This window comes from Cervus canadensis, chromosome 3 (genome assembly GCF_019320065.1).
Source record: "Cervus canadensis isolate Bull #8, Minnesota chromosome 3, ASM1932006v1, whole genome shotgun sequence".
NCBI lineage: Eukaryota > Metazoa > Chordata > Mammalia > Artiodactyla > Cervidae > Cervus > Cervus canadensis.
The window spans coordinates 108,983,507-109,002,960 of NC_057388.1; the positions used below are offsets into that span (position 1 = coordinate 108,983,507).

The following is a 19,454-nucleotide window of genomic DNA, read 5'->3' on the forward strand; positions in this document are numbered from 1 at the left end:
TTCGGCGCAGACTAACAATCTCACGGCCCACCCGCTCAGCGAAATCTGTCGTCGCCCGCAGCCCGCAGAGCGCCAGCCGAGCACCGTCCCGCCCGCCCCGGCGCCCTTGCCCCTCACGTCGGCCCCCAGGGCCGTGACTCCGCCCCCAGCCCGCGCCTCACAGTCCAAACACAGAAACCCGGCTGCCGCTCCGTAGCGGGGCGCGGGGCCCGCCCTCTCCCACTTCCAAGGGACTTCCGCCGGCCGTAAAGCTCGGCGCCAACTGCTGCAAAACGCCTTACGACAGAGCCCGGAGCCGCACTACGGCCGGCAACCGCCTCCGGACCCCGCGTTCAACACTGGGCTGTCTGGAAGCCCAGCGAGGTGGCCGCTTGCGAGTTTGCCCTCTGCGTTCGGCCTTCGTTTCCCCCGGGGCGGCCCAGAGCCGCTGCGGCCAGCGGGGAGGGCCTGCGCCGGCGCCTCCCGGCCGCCATCATCCCGGCGTGCACCGCGGCGGCGGGCCGAGCTGTCCGCCATGTTGCGATAGTTTGTTGTTTTCTTTCTGCGGAGGAGCAGGCCGGAGGGCCCCCACCCGCCGGCCGCGCCGCCTCCCGCACCCAGGCCCGGCCCGCCGCCCCCGTCCCCCGTCCTCCCCGCCCCGCGCCGCGCGTCCCCGGGCCCCGGCTGGCCCGGCGGCCCCCCCAGCTGGCTTGGTGGGGCGAGGCTGAAGGCCGGGCCCAGCGAGGACCATGGCGGCCGCCCTGGGAGCGGGCGGAGGAGCGGGCGCCGGAGGTAAATGAACGGCCGCGCGCGGGAGGCGGCGGCGGGGGGGCGGCTGCGGGCCGCTCCCGGCCGTCGTAGTGCCCCCGGGAGGCTCGCGGGGTCGGGGTCTCTGGTGTCCTTGTCCTCGCGGCGCTGAGGCGTCAGGTCCACCTGAGGCGGCGGGCAGCCTGCACTGGGGCACAGCGCCCGCCGCCGGGCGCTCTGGGGGAGGGTCGCGGCCCCGCTGGGGTAGTCCGGGTGGGCTCGGTGTGGTTTCCGGCCCCTCACTGGGCCTGGCTGAGGCGCACGCACCTGAGGGAAGGTGTTTGCGGGGCATTTCTGAGAGTAAGAAGTCTGAAAAAAGAACCTCCCGCCGCTGCTCTAATTTACCTGAACTCCTTAGTTGTCTGAATACGGACCCATTAGTGCTTGGTTGTCAGCATCTTACAGAGCGTGGAACTGGGGCACAAACGGTTTAGATACTGAAGCGTTTCCCTTCGGTGGTTTTTTGTCTTACCTTCTAAACATAGATGAGTTTGACAGAGCACCTAACTCACACCTTACCTGATTTTTTCAGGTAAAATTACTTTCTGGTTGAAATCACATTTTTGTTGACTGAGGTTTTTTGTTTTTGTTTTTAATATGAGTAAAACACTTGGAAGTGAGTTTTCTGATCGTTCGGAAACTCTTTCAAAGGGGACCCTTAGGTGGTAAAGGGTGAACACCACCCGCATTCGGGCGGAGTTCTCATTCTTGAAACGTTAGGCCATTCTGCTGTATACTCTTCAGTAATGCTGATTTAAGACTACATTGCAGCAATCCTGTCTAGGAATTTTGGCCCAAGTATCAAAGCGTTCCTATGGTAAAATAGAAAAACCTAAGAGACTAGCGCTTAAATGTGATTTCAGGCAATATGATTTGGTGCATGCCTTTTTTCTGTCACGTGGTTCCCCCCCCCCCCCCGGAGGCTTTCTAGTTAAGAGTTTGAAAATATTTGTTTTACTTTCCTTATTGGTTACTTGCTGGAGTTTTGTATCATTTTCAAAAGGTAGGTAGTCTGGATACCCCCGGGTCAGAACTATTTTCATTAGTAATACTCATGTAGCTTGGCATGTTTCACTCTTTCACTTAACTGTAGTGGAGTTTTCCAGAGGCTGCATGTATCACACTTGAAGACATTATTGTACTGATGGCTAATGGAATGTGTGCTTGCATATTTTTTCAAGTTTCTCATGTTTTGAAAATGGCAAATAGCAATGAATGTAATCGACATAAACAAAAGTTGGTTGGTGTCCTCTAATAAATTTGAATCCAGAAATTTTTTGAGAATTGCCATTTCAGAGGATTAGGTTTTACCCTTGATGATTTGGGGTTTTTCCTTCCATTTTGTCTTGCACATCTGTTCTCCCATTGTTCTTAGAGTAAAACCAGGCTGCTTACCAAGGTTTGTGCGTTGTGCATGGCTCAACTCCCAGCCTCAGCAAACTCCCGTCAGCCAGCTCCTCATCCCCTAGGTTTCAGGCTCCCTGGAGCCTGCCTGGAGCATTCTTCTTTGTGTCTCAAGTATGTCCATCTCTTGCTTATGTGCCTCCCTTATCTTTGTTCTGTGGCAACCTTGTTTCTTTAGAACATTTGTCCGGGTTTGTGATTGTATTTGGTTATCTGTTTGCTGCTTTTTTTGATCTCTCCTCCCCAGTAGCCTGTAAGCCCCTTGAGGACAGTAATGCTGCCTGTTTGACCTGCTGTGTATTCCAGGTTCCTGGCATGTAGTATGTGTTGGATAAATATTTGGCAGATACCCCTTTCTGTGCGTTTGTAAGTGGCACATTTACAGCTCTGTGGCCTTTTATGGTGTGATGGAGTCATGTAGTGTTCCCCAGTTTGCTTTGTTCACTTCATAGTAGATCTTGGCAATCTCTCTTGTGTTAGTAGGTGAGAGTTATATGGTTCCACCATTTATTGATTAACCATATTATATTGATGGACATTTCAGTTATATGTCCTTTTTCACTACCGTGGAAAATTCTGCACTCAACATCTAAAGGCACAGTCGTGATGTGCTGAAGCAAATATTTCTGGAGGATTGATAACTCTCGAAGTGGAAATATGGTGGTATAAGCTGCATGTATTTTAAATTTTGGTAGCTGTTTTCAAGCTATCTCAAAAAAGTTGGTACCACTTTATCCTTCCAACAGTACCGTATGAAAACACAGTGTATCATGCTCTGAGAATCTTTGATATAAGGCAGGAAAATAGCCTCAGTGTTGTAATTTGTATTTTCCAGATCTGTTGACATTAATCATCTTTTCATGTATTATATTTATTTTTCTGTGAATTGTTTACATAATCTGTCTTTTTTATTGAGTGGTTGACTTCTCATTTTAAAGAATTCTTTGTGTGTTATGTTAGGATTATAGACTTTTTAAAAATTGTGCTTGCCCTGTGAAAAGTGAAAGTGAAGTCTCTCAGTTGTGTCCAACTCTCAGCGACCTCATGGACTGTAGCCTACCAGGTTCCTCCATCCATGGGATTTTCCAGGCAAGAATACTGGAATGGATTGCCAATTCCTTTTGTTTTTTTAAGCTTTTGATTACGGAAGCTTTAAAATTTTACCTTGTGAAAAATGTCACTTAAATTTTTTTTGGCTCCTCCTTATGGCTTGTGTGATCTTAGTTACCTGACTGGGAATTGAACCTGAGGTCAAGGTAGTGAAAGGCTAGAATCATAACTACTAGGTCACCAGGGAATCTCTTCCCCCCTTCTGCCAAAGTTTTTTTTTATATTGACGTCTAGTTGATTTACAAAGTTATGTTAGTTTCCATTTTATAGCAAAGTGATTCATTTATATATGTATCTTGTTTAGATTTTTTTCTTGTCACTTGTTTTCATAAAATTTTTTTCCTAATGTTGTCCCCATGCCAAGAGTTCCCCTGTGCTTTTAACGTTTTATGTCTGTGCTTTTTTATGTTTAGCTTTTATTCCATATGGAATTTTATTTTGGATGTGGTGTGAATTTAGGGCTTGTAACAGTTTTAATACAATTTACTGAATTTTTTCTTTTCTATTTTATGATATATTTAAATTCTCATTCTTTCTTTTGTTGTTCATTAATCAAGTCGTGCCCGACTCTTTGTGCTCCCATGAACTGCAGCACATCAGGCTCCCCTGGCCTTCACTGTCTCCTGGAGATTGCTCAAATTGATGCCCATTGAGTCGATGATGTTATCTATCCCATCCTCTGCCGCTGCCGCCTCCTTTTGCCTTCTGTTTTTCCCAGCATCAAGGTCTTTTCCAGTGAGTTGGCTCTTCGCGTCAGATAGTCAAAGTATTATAGCGTCAGTGTCAGTCATTCCAGTGAATATTATTCAGGATTGGTTTTCTTTAGGATTGACTGGCTTGATATTCTTGCAGTTCAAAGGATTCTCAAGACTCACCTCTAGCACCATGGTTCGAAAGCATCAATTCTTTGGTGATCATCCTTCTTTGTGGTCCAACTCTCACATCCGTCCATGACTACTGGAAAAACCATAGATCTGACTATATGGACCTTTGTCAGCAAAGTGATGTCTTTGCTTTTTAATACACTATCTAGGTTTGTCATAGCTTACCTTATTCAATTCTTTGTTTTCTATTTTATGATGTATTTAAATTCTCATAATTTTAGAAAATTACTGTTTCATAGTGTGTGTTTATCTATATACATTATAGAATTTTTTCAGAAATTTCTTGATTAGCTCTGCATTAAAAAAAAAAAAACTTCAGAGTTGTCGCATTCTATAAAGAATTTTGCTGAAATTCTTAGAGGTTGCATTGAGTTTATTAATGCAATTTGGGTTTCCAAGGTGTTAAAGAATCCACCTGCCAGTGCAGGAATTGCAGAAGACATGAGTTTGATCCCTGGGTCAGGAAGATTCTCTGGAGGAGGAAATGACACCCCACTCCATTATTCTTGCCTGGAGAATTCCATGGACAGAGGAGCCTGGTGGGCTACAGTCCATGGGGCTGCCAAGAGTCAGACGCGATTAGCACTCACACAATGCAACTTGGGGACGATGGATATTTTTACAATATGTATTTTTTCATCCAGCAATAAGAATGTCTCGCTGTCAAGCTCTTTTTTGTCCATCAGTCATCTACCACATTTTTGAGTATTTCCTCCGTGCTAAGCACTGATCTAAGAGGTTGGGATATATAAATATTGGAATAGAAGAGATTGCAGATATGAAGACAGTTTTACTAAGGTAACTTCCAGAGGAGAAGGGATCTCTGCCATCCGTCTAGTCAAAGCTATGGTTTTTTCAGAAGTCATGTATGGATGTGAGAGTTGGACCATAAAGAAAGCTGAGTGCCAAAGAATTGATGTTTTTGAACTGTGGTGCTGAAGAAGACTCTTGAGAGTCCCTTGGACAGCAAGGAGATGAAACCAGTCAATCCTAAAGGAAATCAACCCTGAATATTCATTGGAAGGACTGATGCTGAAGCTCCAATACTTTGGCCACGTGATGCGAAGAGCTGACTCACTGGGAAAGACCCTGATGCTGGGAGAGGTTGAGGACAGGAGAAGAAGAGGGTGACAGAGGATGAGATGGTTGGATGGCATCATGGATCCAATGGACATGAGTTTCCATAAACTCTGGGAGATGGTGAAGAACAGGGAAACCTGATGCACTGCAGTCCATGGGGTCGCAAAGAGTCAAACAAGACTTAACAACTGAACAACAGATGGAACTTAACTTAGTAAGATTCTCTTTATGTAGCTCTTTTATATTTCTTGTTAGTGTTATTCCTAGATATTTTGTATTTGTTGTTGTGGATGGTATAATTTTTTTTATCATACAGTATTCTGGAATTTTTTTCTGATTTACTATAGAAAAACTATTTTCTTTTTTTGGTCATTATATATAACTGGCTTCTGGAATTTTGTTTTAATACTTGATGCTTTAGGTTTTCAGACTGTTGTATTTGCGGTCTCCTCTATTTCAGTATTTATGTCTCATTTCTTTTTGTACTTTTTGTTCTAGAAGTTTTCATTGTCAAGTCCTTCTAAATAATATTTGGTAGTGGGGTGATGACAGGCATCTATATCTTGCCTTCTTGTTAAGAGTTTAATGAATGTTCGTTTAATGTTTTACCGGTGTGTATGGTGTTTGCTGTAGGTTTCTGATAGTTATTGTTTGTTTAGCTAAAAAAGTTTGTATTTTGAATTAGAGTTTTGATTTTATCAGATGCTTTGTCTGCATTGTGATCATGAGGTCCCTTTTTTTTATTATTTATTTTTATTTATTTATCTGGCTGCACCAGGTTTTAGTTGCGGCACATGGGATTTTTGATATTCATTGTGGTGTGTGGAATTTCAGTTGCAGCATGTGGGATCTAGTGGCCCAGGTGGCCGGTGGTAAAGAATCCATCCACCTGCCAAGCAGGAGATGCAAGTTCGATCCCTGGGTTGGGAAGATCTCCTGAAGAAGGAAATGGCAACCCACTCCAGTATTCTTGCCTGGAAAATCCATGGACAGAGGAGCCTGGCAGGGTACAATCTGTGGGATTACAGAAGAGTTGGAAACGATTTAGCGGCCAAGCAACGACATGTGGGATCTAGTTTCCTGACTAAGGATCTAATCCTGCATTGGGAGTGGGTTGTCTTAGCCACTGGACCACAGGGAAGTCCCATGAGGCCCTTTCTTTAATAACTTATTGTAATGTATTGATATATTTCCAATGCCGAATCAGCCACACATTCTTGGGTTCACAATCTTCTGGTTCTTCAGGTTTTGTTCTTTTTGGTGTTTGGTTGCTTTTCACTTTAGGACTGTCTATGATCCTAAGAAAGATTGGCTTATAGTTTTCTTTGTATTTGTGTGTGCACATGGTGCTCTTCTGTTTTTTATAAGATAGGCTAACTACCTAGAATGAGTTGTGAAATTTTCTGGACATTGTAAAAATCTCTTTGTTAAATGTTGAAAGAGCTCTTATCTGCAAAGCCATTTGGGTCTGTTGCCTATTTAATTTTTGGTTTCTTCTTTTTGTTATTGGTCTATTAAACTTTTTTAAATCCACGGGTCAATTTTGATAATTTTTTCTGGAAAAATTATTCTTTATGTTTATATTTTCAGTATAACAAATTATAGAGTTAAAGGTTTCAGCTTCCTAAGAGTGGGTGTGTTGCAGGTAAATTTTTTGAAAACCCACGCATGTCTGAATGAATTCTTACTTTATTTTCATACTTGATTGATATGGTCGAGTCTTCAAGTCTAGCTTTGACTTAGATTCCTTTTCCTTAGAGTTTTGGTGGTACTGCTGTGTTGTTTTCTGGCTTCTAGGTTTGCTCTTGAGAAGTCTGACGATGTTCTGATTCCTTATCATTTGTGTGTGACCTTTTTTCTCTTTCCTGGAAGGTTTTAACAGTTCCTCCTCATTGTTACAGAATTCATTAGCATAGGTCGTCTTATGTTTCTTCTGCTGCATTTGGTGGATACTTTGGTCTGGAAATGTGTGTCCTTCAGTTCTGGGAAATTATCTTGTGGTACTGTTTTACTCTCTTTTTCTCTGTTCTCACTTTCTGAAATTTTTATTATTGAATTTTGATGCTTTATTTATATACAAAACATAAGCATGATGAAGCAGTTCATTGAGAATCTTTTGGAAGGATAGGTACTTTGGTAGTTCACAGACTCAAAAAGAGTTGTAGGGCTCAGACTGTAGAACATCTGACGTCAGGGTGGTCGGGGCCTCGGGCAGGCTGTGGCAGCTGGTGCCACTTCCTCTTCAGCTCCTTTTCTTACAGACACAGGAGTTTTGTTCCTGTTTGGCTGGGTGCTGCTCATCTTCGCTGATTTAGCTACAGCAAAGTGTGGGTCTACTCTCTAGATCTTTTGATAATTTTTTTTGTTGTTGTTTTTGAGAGAAGCTGTAACTCTGGTACTTAAATATAGTTGCATTTTAAAAAGGTTGAGAATCAAATTGATTAAAAAAAAAAGACAACATAATTCAAAGATAGCATGTTCCTTATAGGCCACAGGATTCCAGCCTGTAGGTTAATAGTTGATTTTGCCTTCATGATTTTGTAGGTTCCATGGATTAGTGATCTTTCTACCTAAAGATTGAGGAAGTTATGGCTAGCTACCTTTTAATATTTTTATGTATCAGAGGATTTGTTACTATGTGAAGTGAAAGTTGCTTAATCGTGTCTGACTCTTTACAATTCCATGGACTGTAGGACTCTACAGTCCATGGGATTCTTCTGGCCAGAATACTAGAATGGGTAGCCTTTCCCTCCTCCAGGGGATCTTCCCTGGTCTCCTGCATTGCAGGCGGATTCTTTACTAGCTGAGCCACAAGGGAAGCCCAAGAATAATGGAGTGGGTAGCCTATCTCTTCTCCAGAGAATCTTCCCAACCCAGGAATTGAACCGGGGTCTCCTGCATTACAGGTGGATTCTTTACCAACTGAGCTATTAGGGAAGCCCCATTGTTACTATAGTTGCTTCCTGTAAACTCAAGAGCATTATACGTAGTGTTTGGTAGACCTGAGTTTAAATCTGATTTTGCTATTTACTAATTTTTGGTTAGTCTTAGTTTTCACATCTGTCAAATAAGAATGTGGGGATGGATTAAATGAGAAAATGAATATAGCTAGCTTGTTGAAGTACAATGAAGCCTCTCTTCAGTGCTTCAGTAGTGCTAGACTTATTTGAAGTTTTATTATTAGTCTTATTTCAGTTAGGAAAGAAGCCATGCTTTGCACTCGAGGTATGAAGGGTTTTAATACAGGAATTAGAGGCTTCTACAGCCCTTGGATAGCATCACCAACTCAATGGACATGAGTTAGAGCAAACTCTTGGAGGTAGTGAAGGACAGGAGAGCCTGGTGTGCTCATGGACTCCTGGCAGGGGAGTCCGTGGGGTTGCAGAGTCTGACATGACTGAGCGACTGAACAACATCATCCGCCCTTGGAAAGGCTGGGGGTGTGGTGGTCAGGAACACTTAGTCTGAGGACCAGAGCCTGATGGTTAAGAGTTTGCCTGGAAGCTATTGGAACTGAAGACTATTGCGAAAGCGCCGGTGGTCAGTCTCTGCCTGCAGCACTGGGTGCTGACTTCTGATGGTGTTGAGTCTCAAGAGGCCCCCTCTGACTGTCACAGCCCCTGCCAGCCCAGAGCCACGCGTGGTTTTCAGGAGCCCGTTCTGACCTCTGAGAACCTCATCTGTGAGGGAGTGGGTGTGTCTGTCTGTCCATCCTGCACCTGTCTCATGAGAGTCACTGAGATCATTGTGCCTCAGCCTTCCTGCGCCTGCCTTGCCTTGCGTTTTCTAACTCAGACGTGCACAGGGACGGAGGCTCTGGGAAGTGTGTTTCTTGCATTGTCTGCCCTGTTGTGTAGCGTGATGGGGACCACGGTCTCAGCACGGCTGTGGCTTCTCTCCGTGGGAGGAGGGGCAGCAGTTGCTGGAAGGACTTTTTCCCTTTTTGTGACATTTCTTCCTTACACTTCACGACGACGTTAGCAACTAACCATTAGCACTTTAGAAGGTTTCACTTTTAGAAAGAGATTCTTGGGAAAAGAAACGGGGCGTCGTTTCCTCTAAGTCATGATGGGCACGTTCAGTTGGCTGAGCTCAGACCATTTTCCTCTTCGAGGTTCCTCAGGCTAACAGAGGACCCAAGGGTCTAGCTTTTATGGCTTGCATATCGGGAGGCAGAGCCCTGTCGTCTTTCAGGACTCACTGGGATTGTTTCCCAAACACAGGAAGAGAAGATTGAGTTGTAAGACAGGCAAACAAATGGTCAGCGTGTACCACACTTCAGAAGCAAAGTACAGAGTTTGTTTTAGGGAAGCCTGTCCAGGGTCCCATGCAAATAAGAGAGTTTTAAAACAAGACTACAAATTTTTTTTCAAGCAACATGATGTATGGGCTCTTTCTGAAAATTTCCCTGGTTACTCAGAGTTTGAGTTATTTTGTAGGACAAATATGCTTACTTTGAAAGTTCTTGAACGTTAAGTTTGATTCTTTTTTCTCGTTACTATAAAGTTTAAATAAATACTGTTTAAATAAAGTTTAAATAAATACTGTTTAAATAAAGGGTCTGGATTTTCTCACCTGTAAAATACGAATTTTGAGTCACTGATTCAGAATATGAGATGTATACGTGAGGATGGTGTTGTGGCAAAAGAAAGAAGGTTGAGAACCTTTGGACTAGAGCAAACTTCGTAAAGGGCCAAATGGTAAATATTTTAGATTTTGTAGGTCACAGGGCTTCTGTTGCAGTTCTCTGCTCTGCGCTTGTAGCCTGAGAGCTGTAGACAGTTTGTAATTGAATTAGCATATAGTGTTCCAGTAAAAGCTTATTTACATAAGTCTGGGCAGTAGCTAAATTTGGACTAAAACAGGTGGCAGAACCAACATATCAGGGGGACTGTAGTTTGCTGATTCTTGGATTAGACAGTTGGTAGAATCCTGTTCCAGACTAGTATTGTATAAAGTTTCTAATCTAAGTTCCAGGTTCCTGGAAAAGATGAGGAAGTAATAAGAATGCTAAGTAGAAGCCTTGTGTTCATTATAGAGACCTAATTGCTGTGTAATTGAAACCTGTAAAAATTCCAGTAACTGTTTTTAGTCTTGCTGACTGGGAACACTGATTCCCTTAATAACATGTATGTCTAGTATGACGTTTGGCCTTGGGTTTCTAGATTTCTAGATACGGATCACTCTTCCCCTTAGAATCCAGGGTTGTGCTTTCTTAAACCTTTAAAACTTTGGACTAGTGTGGCCACGTTTTGTTTCCTTGGTTCTACTCAGTATGACAAACAGAAACTTAAAAAGGACTTGTCTGTATTCTCAATGAGAACAGAAGGAAAGTGATGCAGAAAATGTAAGAAGCATAAAAACAGGCCCACAGAGTTCAAGGTCTCAGTTTGTTTCTTAGGATTTTGAGTTGGGGTTCTTTTTTATCTTGCTTTTGCATTCCATAATCCAAATGGAAAGAAAGTGTGTTTTTGTTTCCTGCTTCATCAGGTGGGTTTTTTTCCCTTTGCTTGTTGTGCTTTTGTCCAAGCACTACCCACATTTGCAATCATTCTCGTCTCCTTTGGGGAATTATGGTGATTTTGCACTTTAGGTGTTTAGTTTCTCTCAGCAGTGTTTCATAGTCCTTAATTTACAGGTCTTTCTCATTTTTTTATTATGGGTATCCCTAGTATGTATTTCATATTTTTATGTTATTGCAAGGATTTGTTTTTTAATTTCCAATAGCTCATTCCTTGTGTGTAAAAAAAAAATATTGTCGACTTTTTAAAACTGATCTCATATTTTGCAACCTAATTCAGTTCATTTATTAGTTTTCGTGCTTTTCCCCCGTAGATTGCGTGTGATTTTCTGCATAGCTGATGATGTTTGCTGTGAAGAATGGTGGTTTTTTACTTCCTCCTTTTCAATCTGAGTTCCTTTTGTTTTTCCTTGTCCCGTTGCGCTAGGTAGAACTTGCATTACAGTGCTGAATTGCAGTGTTGGGACTCACAGCCCCAGTCTTGTTCCAGATTCTAGAGGAAAGCGTTCACTTGTGGTGGTTGCTGTAGTTTTTCCATACAGATGCCGTTTGATCAAGTTGGGGAAAGTCTCTTCTATTCCTGATTTGTTCAGAGTTTTTAGGAATGTGGATATTTGGTTTTGATTAATTTTTAAATTGATTTTCCTCCTTATTTTGAGATGATAATGTAATTTTCTACTTTGTAATATGATCTATTATATTGATTTTTAAAAATTTAGTACTGATTTTTGAATGTTAAATGAACCCTTCATTCCTGGGATAAATCTATGTGGTTGTAATGTAGGGTATCCTTTTAACATATTGTTGAGTTCTATATGCTAATTTTTTAAAAATAGTTTTTACAGTTTTATTTTTCTAGTCTGTTTCATGTGCCTCTGCTCTAATCTTTGTTTTCTTTTGCAGTCTTTTGGTTTAATTTCTTCTTCTTTGTCTAGTTCCTCAAGATTTAAAGTAAGGCTGTTGGTTTGAGATCTTTCTTTGTTAGTGTAGGCAATAAAGTTCCTTCCACCTACTGCTTTTGCTGCATCCCGTAAACTTCGGTATGTTGTATTTTTGTGTTCATTTTCCTCAAAGTATATCTTATTTCCCTGGTTCTTATTTCTTCTTTGACCTATTGGTTGGTGAAGTGTGTTGTTTAATGTCCATGTACTTGTGAATTTTCAGTTTTCTTTCTAGGATTGATTTTTAGCTTTATTATTAGAGTTGACCCTTGAGCAATGCAGGGGTCAGTTGCACCCCTTTAACTGTTCTATCAGCGAGCTTTCATGCCTAAGAATGTTCAGTAAATTGATTTTCTTTAGGTAGATGTGTACTTTGAAATTTTTTAATGATTAAAAATGGCTAAAGCATTTATGGGCATTTATGGTAAAGAATCTGCCTGCCAATGCAGGAGACGTGGGTTTGATTTCTCCAGGGGTTGGGAAGATCCCCTGGAGAAGGAGACGGTGACTCACTCCAATGTTTTTGCCTGGGAAATGCCATGGTCAGGGGAGCCTGGTGGGCTGTAGTCCATGGACCTGGCTTAGTGACTAAACAACAAACAAACAACATTTGAAATTGTTATATATATGAAAGGTTAGTGTTTTAAAATGTCCTATTGGGAATCCTTAGAAGAAACAAATTGTTTCAATATTTGAATGTGTCTGTTTAAGTTGAGTAAGACTGACTCATGGCCTCTCCCTCACAGATGACGACTTTGACCAGTTTGATAAGCCTGGTGCGGAGCGGTCCTGGAGGAGAAGAGCTGCGGACGAGGACTGGGACAGGTGCGGACTCCCCTGGTTACGCGGGGCTCCTGCTGACTCATCTCCTTCTGCCCCTGGGCCGCGCAGAGCTCTTTCACGAGAACACTGTGTTAGTTGCCCATGCTCTTTTCCTGAGTAGGTCTGTCCTGACTGGGCTAAAGAAGGGCAGGGGAGGGCATTCCAGGCGGAAGGCTTTGTGGGGAGTGCCTTCCTGGCTTGTGCTGCCTCCGGCTGCCGGTGGAGCTGCCGTGTTTTCATGCAGTGGGGGCTCAGAGCATCTGGAGTAGTTCTGTGCCGCAGCAGCAGGAACAGCAGAGCTCCTCCACATGCCGCGGCGCTGCGAGGGCTGCTCGCGGCGCTGTGTCCTGTGGGCCGAGGCTGCTGCTCCTGGGCTCCAGGGCACAGGCTCAGTGCTTGTGCTTGGGCTCGGCTGCTCTGCAGCGTGTGGGACCGTCCTGGACCAGGGGTTGAACCTGTTCCCCTGTGTTAGTGGATTCTTTACCACTGAGCCACCAGGGAAGCCAGGTATCTTGTAATTTAATTTTATATATTTCTGATGACTAGTAAAGATGGAAAATGTATTTGGACATCATTTTCAAACTTACAGGAAGATGTAAGAGTAACACAGAAATTCTTACAAGGCCTCCGCGATCAGACTTAACAGTTGCTTTGTATCTTGCTTGTGTTGTCTTCCTCTCGTTACACACACACACACACACACACACACACACACACACGCAGAACACTTTTTTCTTTCCTGCACCATTTGATAGTAGTTTGCAGGTATCATGCCACTTCTAAATCTGCAGTGGTTACCCAGGTTTTGTCAGTTGTCCAAATAATGTCCTTTTTAGCAAAAGTGAGTTTCTTTTTCTCCTCCTTGTTTCTTCATCTGGAAGAATTCTGTCTTTAAAGACTTCTGCAAAGGCTCTGTGAAGCCTTTGTGTTTAATGGCTTCTGACTTTTTTGAGGAGGGTGCACCATTTCCCTGTGGACCAGCGCTCAGTGTGGGCTTGCTGGTGTCTCCTCAGGACTAGGTTCAGGATGTGCTTTCGGCCAGGAGCGCCTTTTGGTGACGCTGTGACCTTCCTGAGGGCATCTCTTCAGGAGGTGCATGATGTCAGTCTAGCTGCTTTCTGCCTTATGTTGGTAAGGAATTCTTCCTACTCTGTACTCTCGATGTTCCTAGGAAGGTTTTGAAGTGTGTGTATGTTTTTAATAGTTACATATATAACCAACCTGAAATTGATTGATTTTTCTTTTTAAACTTAGAATTTGAAGTGTATATGAAAATAGAATAGTCCAGTGTAGGTGATGTACCATCCTTCAGCTTCAGCAGTGTCACTATGTAGCACGGTTGTTTTATCTGTGATCTCTGTAATCCTTCTCAAATCATAGACATAATTTCATCTGAAAACATACCAGATTGTACCTCTCTAAAAAATAAACGATTTACAAATATAGCCATAATAGAGTTATGTATGATTAAGTTGCTTAATATGAGTGTCTTATTAATGTTCACACTTCCCTGACTGTCTCACATATATAGTTTCCTGGTGGCTCAGACAGTAAAGAATCTGCCTGCCATGCGGGAGACCTGGGTTTGATCCTTGGGTCAGGAAGATCTCCTGGAGAACGGAATGGCAACCCACTCCAGTATTCTTACCTGGAGAATCCCATGGGCAGAGGAGCCTGGTGGGCTATAGGCCATAAGGTCGCAAACAGTCGGACACGACTGAGTGACTAACACTTTGACACTTTCATGTATATTACAAATACATACATATGTGTAGTGTGGATGTGTTTCTGTGTTCTCTCTTACAGTTTGATTTGGAGTGCAAAAGATCCATATCCCATAAGTTAGGGGCTCTTCAGTGTTGTCATTGGCTGTTTGTTCCTCCAGAAGGAGCTTCCTAGAGTCTTGTTAACTTCTTTTTGCCATGTTAGCAACCATTTAGATGGTCCAAGTGATGATATTCTCATTCTTTCAATCCTTCTTGTTTCTGTTAGTTGTGATAATTTTGTAATTATACTTGGTTCTTTTGAGGTATAGAGTAAGTGTCTGATTCTTTACTTTTATTTACCAGTTTTCAAAATAATGGGTTAGTTCCTTAGCATCTTCCAGAGGTGTTTTGTTTTTGAACCATTTTGAATTCATAGATTTAAATACTGCATGTGTGTTTTTATAACCCATTATGACTGTTACCTTATTAATGCTTGTGTTGCCCCAATATTTGTTCAGTGAGGATTTATTTTGGCTGTCATGACATTGGTTGGCTTCTGCTCTGATGGAGCTGGGTTCTGTTTATAGTGTGAGGCAGGGCTCTGATTTTCCTTGCCCTTTCCAGGGTGAATGGCCCTTGTCCCGTGTTGTTTCTGAACAGTCTCTTCTCTTCTTTACTCGTCTTCTGTGCATGTTTGCATATGGAGACTCAGTATCTTGTGTATTTCTTTATTTGATATTGCTAAAGCATAAAATAACCTCTTCCATGTACTGGGTAATAGAGGGTGAATTTTGAAAGTTAAGAAGAAAGAGTCAGAAAATATAACAGGCTGTATATCCAGATAGGAAAGAGCATGTTCAAAAGGTTTTAACTGAAGGTCATTTGATGAAGGGTTTTTTTAATGGGGTAGTGTTAAGTAAGCAGGAAGAGTCGATGAGGTGTTCCGAGTGTAGCAGCCGGTCTCCTGGAGAAGTGATGTCCCAGGGTCCAGCCGGAGCCGCTGTGGCGAGAGTGGGTGGTGCTGGAGCAGTGCAGGTGGGAGGGAGCGGCTGTCGCCTCCGCCTTGTGACGTTCTGTGGAGACCTCCATGGGCCAGGCCTATCCAGAAGAAGGGCCAGGGCTGGGAGCCCGTCTAGGGCCTGGAGCTGGTGGGGAGGGAGCAGACGAGGGTGGCCTGGAGTGGGGAGGCACGTGGAGACTGCTCAGGTGCAGTGTTTGTTGTCACTTAAATTTCTGATTTCGAAAGGCTGCAGCCAGGTGAAAAAAAGGGAAAGTGTTAGTTGCTCAGTCATGCCTGACTCTTTGCCACTCCATGGACTGTATAGTCCACCAGGCTTCTCTGTCCATGGGATTCTCCAGGCAAGAGTACCAACCCAGGGTTCAAGCCCTGGTCTCCTGCACTGCAGGCAGATTTTTACCATCTGAGCCATGACTGCCTGCAAAATACCTGTTTCCTGAGAAGTTTCCCATGTAATTCTGTCGGTTTGTAAACATATACCTGCTCCCAAAGATCTGATTGTCTTCCTCAACTAGTGGTGGCTGGTGAAGCCTCTCAGGTGCTGTGCAGTGGGACGCAGAATGCCGCCTCATCCTTTCGGTACTCTGTCACTTTCTAAGTACCTCTATTGTCTGCGAGCATTACTGCTCACCCCTTGGAAAAGAGGCGATGTGGGCCGCTCACTCCCATTAATTCGTTGATTCTGGTGACCATTGATGTCATTTTGGTAGTGTTTCATATTTTACAAATTTCTTCCCTTTTGTGTACCTCTTTATAAGGATCCTGCTTTATGATAACAGTGGAGAAGTACATTTAATTTTTGTGTGGTGTGTGCGTAGTAGGTAGCATTTGGCCTCTGGTGCTAGACTGTCTCAACTCACCTGGTTTCTGACTTGGTAGCAGGGTGATCTTGGGCCAGTTATCTAACATCTTGAATCCTTGTTTTCACGTGTAAAAAGTGGAGAATGATGTGTGCTTGACGGGGTTATGTTCTGGTTACGGAGATGTATGGGTTGGGGGTCGGGCTGCTCGCTGCTCAGAAGTCAGTAAACAAGCCAGGCTGGTGGAAAGGCAAGTTTGCTTTATTTTAGGTGCTGGCAGCTGGGGTGGGGAGGGTGGCAGACATCTGTCCAAAGGCCGACTCCTCCCCCTGCCCAAGAAGCAGCAAAGGAAAGCATTTATAGACAGAGTGGTGGTGAGGGGGGTTACATGCAGAAACAGCACAGTCATCTGTAACAGTCATCTTCAGTTGGTCATCGGTGGTCTGAGGAGCATCATCTTGCTTGTTTTAGGTATGCTTAATCTTGAGTTCTGGGGTCTCAGTTCAGTTCAGTCACTCAGTTGTGTCCGACTCTTTTGCAACCCCATGAACCGCAGCACGCCAGGCCTCCCTGTCCATCACCAACTCCCGGAGTCCACCCAAACTCGTGTCCATTGAGTCGGTGATGCCATCCAACCATCTCATCCTCTGTTGTCCCCTTCTCCTCCTGCCCTCAATCTTTCATTCCCATTTCTTTGCGGTCAGTTCTCAGAATTATGGCAGCTCAAGTCCTGGGTACAGTCTGGTCATCGTGTAGTTAACTTCTCCACCTGGGCTTTTAGTATCTATAAGACAGAGCCATTACAAGATATGGCTCAGAATATTATCTATAACCCTTGAGAAAGATTCCGCGGTGGCTCAGACTGTAAAGAGTATGCCTGCAATGCAGGAGACCTGGGTTCAATCCCTGGGTTGGGATGGTTCCTCTGAAGAAGGAATTGGCAACCCACTCCAGTATTCTTGCCTGGAAAATCCCATGGATGGAGGAGCCTGGCAGGCTACAGTCCATGGGGTCACAAAGAGCCTTGACTGAGTGACCTCACTTCACTTGAGAAAGAACTAAAGGTCCTTGACTATGCTTAGTGACTACATTGTTACTATTTAGTCTCCTTTGACTGTTTTCCTTTGAGCATTTTTCACGTCTCTGATGAAACTTACTCTGTGACTAAACCTTTCCACGGGCAGAAGGCGGCCGAGGACATGGCGAGGGAAAGGGCCGCGCGGTCCCGCTCGGTTTCAGAATGTCAGCACAAGAGCGAGTGTGTGTGCAGCACCTGGAGTGATTGTTGCCGCGCAGCACACGGAATGGACGTAGTGGCTGCTTGAGCTGCACCTGATGCATACTGTTGTTTGTGCGGCTAATCTCTCCTCCTGCCCTCTTATTTGACGCTCTCTTACTACCTTTGTTAGTCATGGAAACAGCTATTCATCTCTGTACACTCTTCATTTACAGCTGATAAAATTTTCATTTATCTTTTAAAAAATGCTCTTGTTTAGGAAAAATAGTCATCAAAGTCACTGATTGCTTATTTCCATCTATTTGTCAGCAAGAGACACCAGCACTTTCTGGATTTTTTGCCTATGTGATGACCAGCACCTGTTCATACTATGGTTTTTAAGAGTTCTTCCCAGTTAGTATCCTCTGGGCAAATGACATTACCTTCTGTTTTCAGTTATTTAGAGTGATGCTCCAGAGGGGTGCTTGTCCTCAAAGACGTGCTTATATTTTTTGGATCATCTAGAATCAAATTCTCAAAAGCAGTTATTGTAAATATTGTGACTAGCAAGTGGTTCTTTCCTCACCATTGGAGAATGAATGTAGCAATGAAGATACAGAAATTGTATCTGAAAGATGATTAGATGATTTGAGGATTGAAAATGTTGAAAGAAGTTATACATTGTTCTCTGATAACTTGTGTTTATGCAGGTCCATGAAAGGTTTTTTTCCGTGAGCTAAGTTCTTGTCCTGGATTTGTCTCTGCTTTGTGACCTTGGGCAAATCATTTAATCTGTTGTCCCTATTTTCTTTATCTATAAAATGATGGTATAGGATTTATGTAGGGTAACTTAAAATAATAAAAGAGATACTCAGTGCAGGAATGAAATAATTTGTTTCTAGTTCTAAAAGATAGTACATTGAATTTCTGTTGTAACTTCACATGTGCATTCCAGGATATTCTGTCATTCTGCAGAGTAGCACACTAGACGTAAACGTGGGTTTTGGGTAAAACAGTGCTCAAAACCTATAGAACCTATAGAAATTTGTAACCAGAACCCTTATGAAAAAAGCAACAATTGTAATAACATTGGTACAGTTGAGTCTCCATTGGCATTTGTACCTAGAATCATAATCGTGTTTGCTTCTTCTAGATGTTAGTCCTTAGACATTTGCTTTAAAAAGACATAACTTAATAAATACAAAAGTAAGGAAAAAAGGACATAATTTAGTGGTAGCTATCTTCCATCAGTTCAAAAACAAAAAAAAAGGAAGCAGTGGGAAATGTCTCCAGGTTTCTCATCTGCTAAGGGTTTCTATTTTAATTATGAGAAAACCTGCTTTTGATCATTTCAAAACATAAGCATGCTGATCAGAAATTGCAGACAGCTGACATGACTTCATTGCTATACAAAAATAATTCCTTTAGTTTTTATGATATACTTGAATGTTCTCATAAGCATTGATTTTTCATTTTTTAAGTTTTTACAATTGATGAGTGTTAAATGGTCTCCCAGTGGTTTTGGTTTTAATTTTCCTAGTTAATGATATTGGAGCATCTGTCTTTTCCTGTTTCATCATATGTTTTGAAGATAAGAGAAAGCATAGATATTACATACGGTTTCTTCTTTTGCTCATTAATGAACAAGTCCAAAGAAGTGACTCTCGTATTGAGGTGAAAAACTAAGAAGTCTAATGAGAGCCACTAGTTACAGCAAAGACTCCCATACTTAAGGGATCAGATGTTCCCTGTATATTTGAAAATGTGTTTTCATTATTAATGAAGATAAAGGAAAAGATAGCAAGCTTACTGTGAAAGCGCCCAAACCCTAAAGTCCTGGGTAAATGTCCCCAGGGGTCTGCAAACTTTCCAGCGGTTAGTAGGAATAAAACGTTGTCATGTCTTTCTTTTTTTTCCCCCACAGTGAACTTGATGATGACTTACTTGGAGAGGATTTGCTCTCTGGAAAAAAGGTAACAATACAGGTCTTTCTGAAATTAAGTGATATTTAATTGCATTTAAAATAAGGAATACGTCTTATGCATGGGATGTGTTACTGGAAAGTTGGGTATAGATTAAAATTTTGTGAATTGATTACTTTTTATATGCAAAGAGTTGACTATATATCCGTAAATTCTCTGATAACTTGTAATTCAGGCAGTAAAT

At 42.7% G+C, this 19,454-nt stretch overlaps 1 protein-coding gene across 7 annotated transcripts in view; it reads left to right on the top strand.

Annotated features, from left to right (window-relative positions):
• Positions 1 to 264: 264 nt before the first annotated feature.
• RBM33 (RNA binding motif protein 33) overlaps positions 265 to 19,454 on the top strand; it is a 109,921-nt gene continuing 90,731 nt past the window's right edge. For 3 of the 7 annotated variants that reach the window (XM_043463967.1, XM_043463968.1, XM_043463969.1), the window contains exons 1-3: positions 268 to 771; positions 12,473 to 12,551; positions 19,213 to 19,261. In XM_043463967.1, coding sequence (XP_043319902.1) covers positions 729 to 771; positions 12,473 to 12,551; positions 19,213 to 19,261 — 171 coding nt within the window. In that variant the 5' untranslated portion in view covers positions 268 to 728. Of the gene's footprint in view, positions 772 to 12,472; positions 12,552 to 19,212; positions 19,262 to 19,454 lie in introns of all 7 variants that reach the window. The other 4 variants (XM_043463972.1, XM_043463970.1, XM_043463973.1 and 1 more) reach the window with 4 other exon arrangements.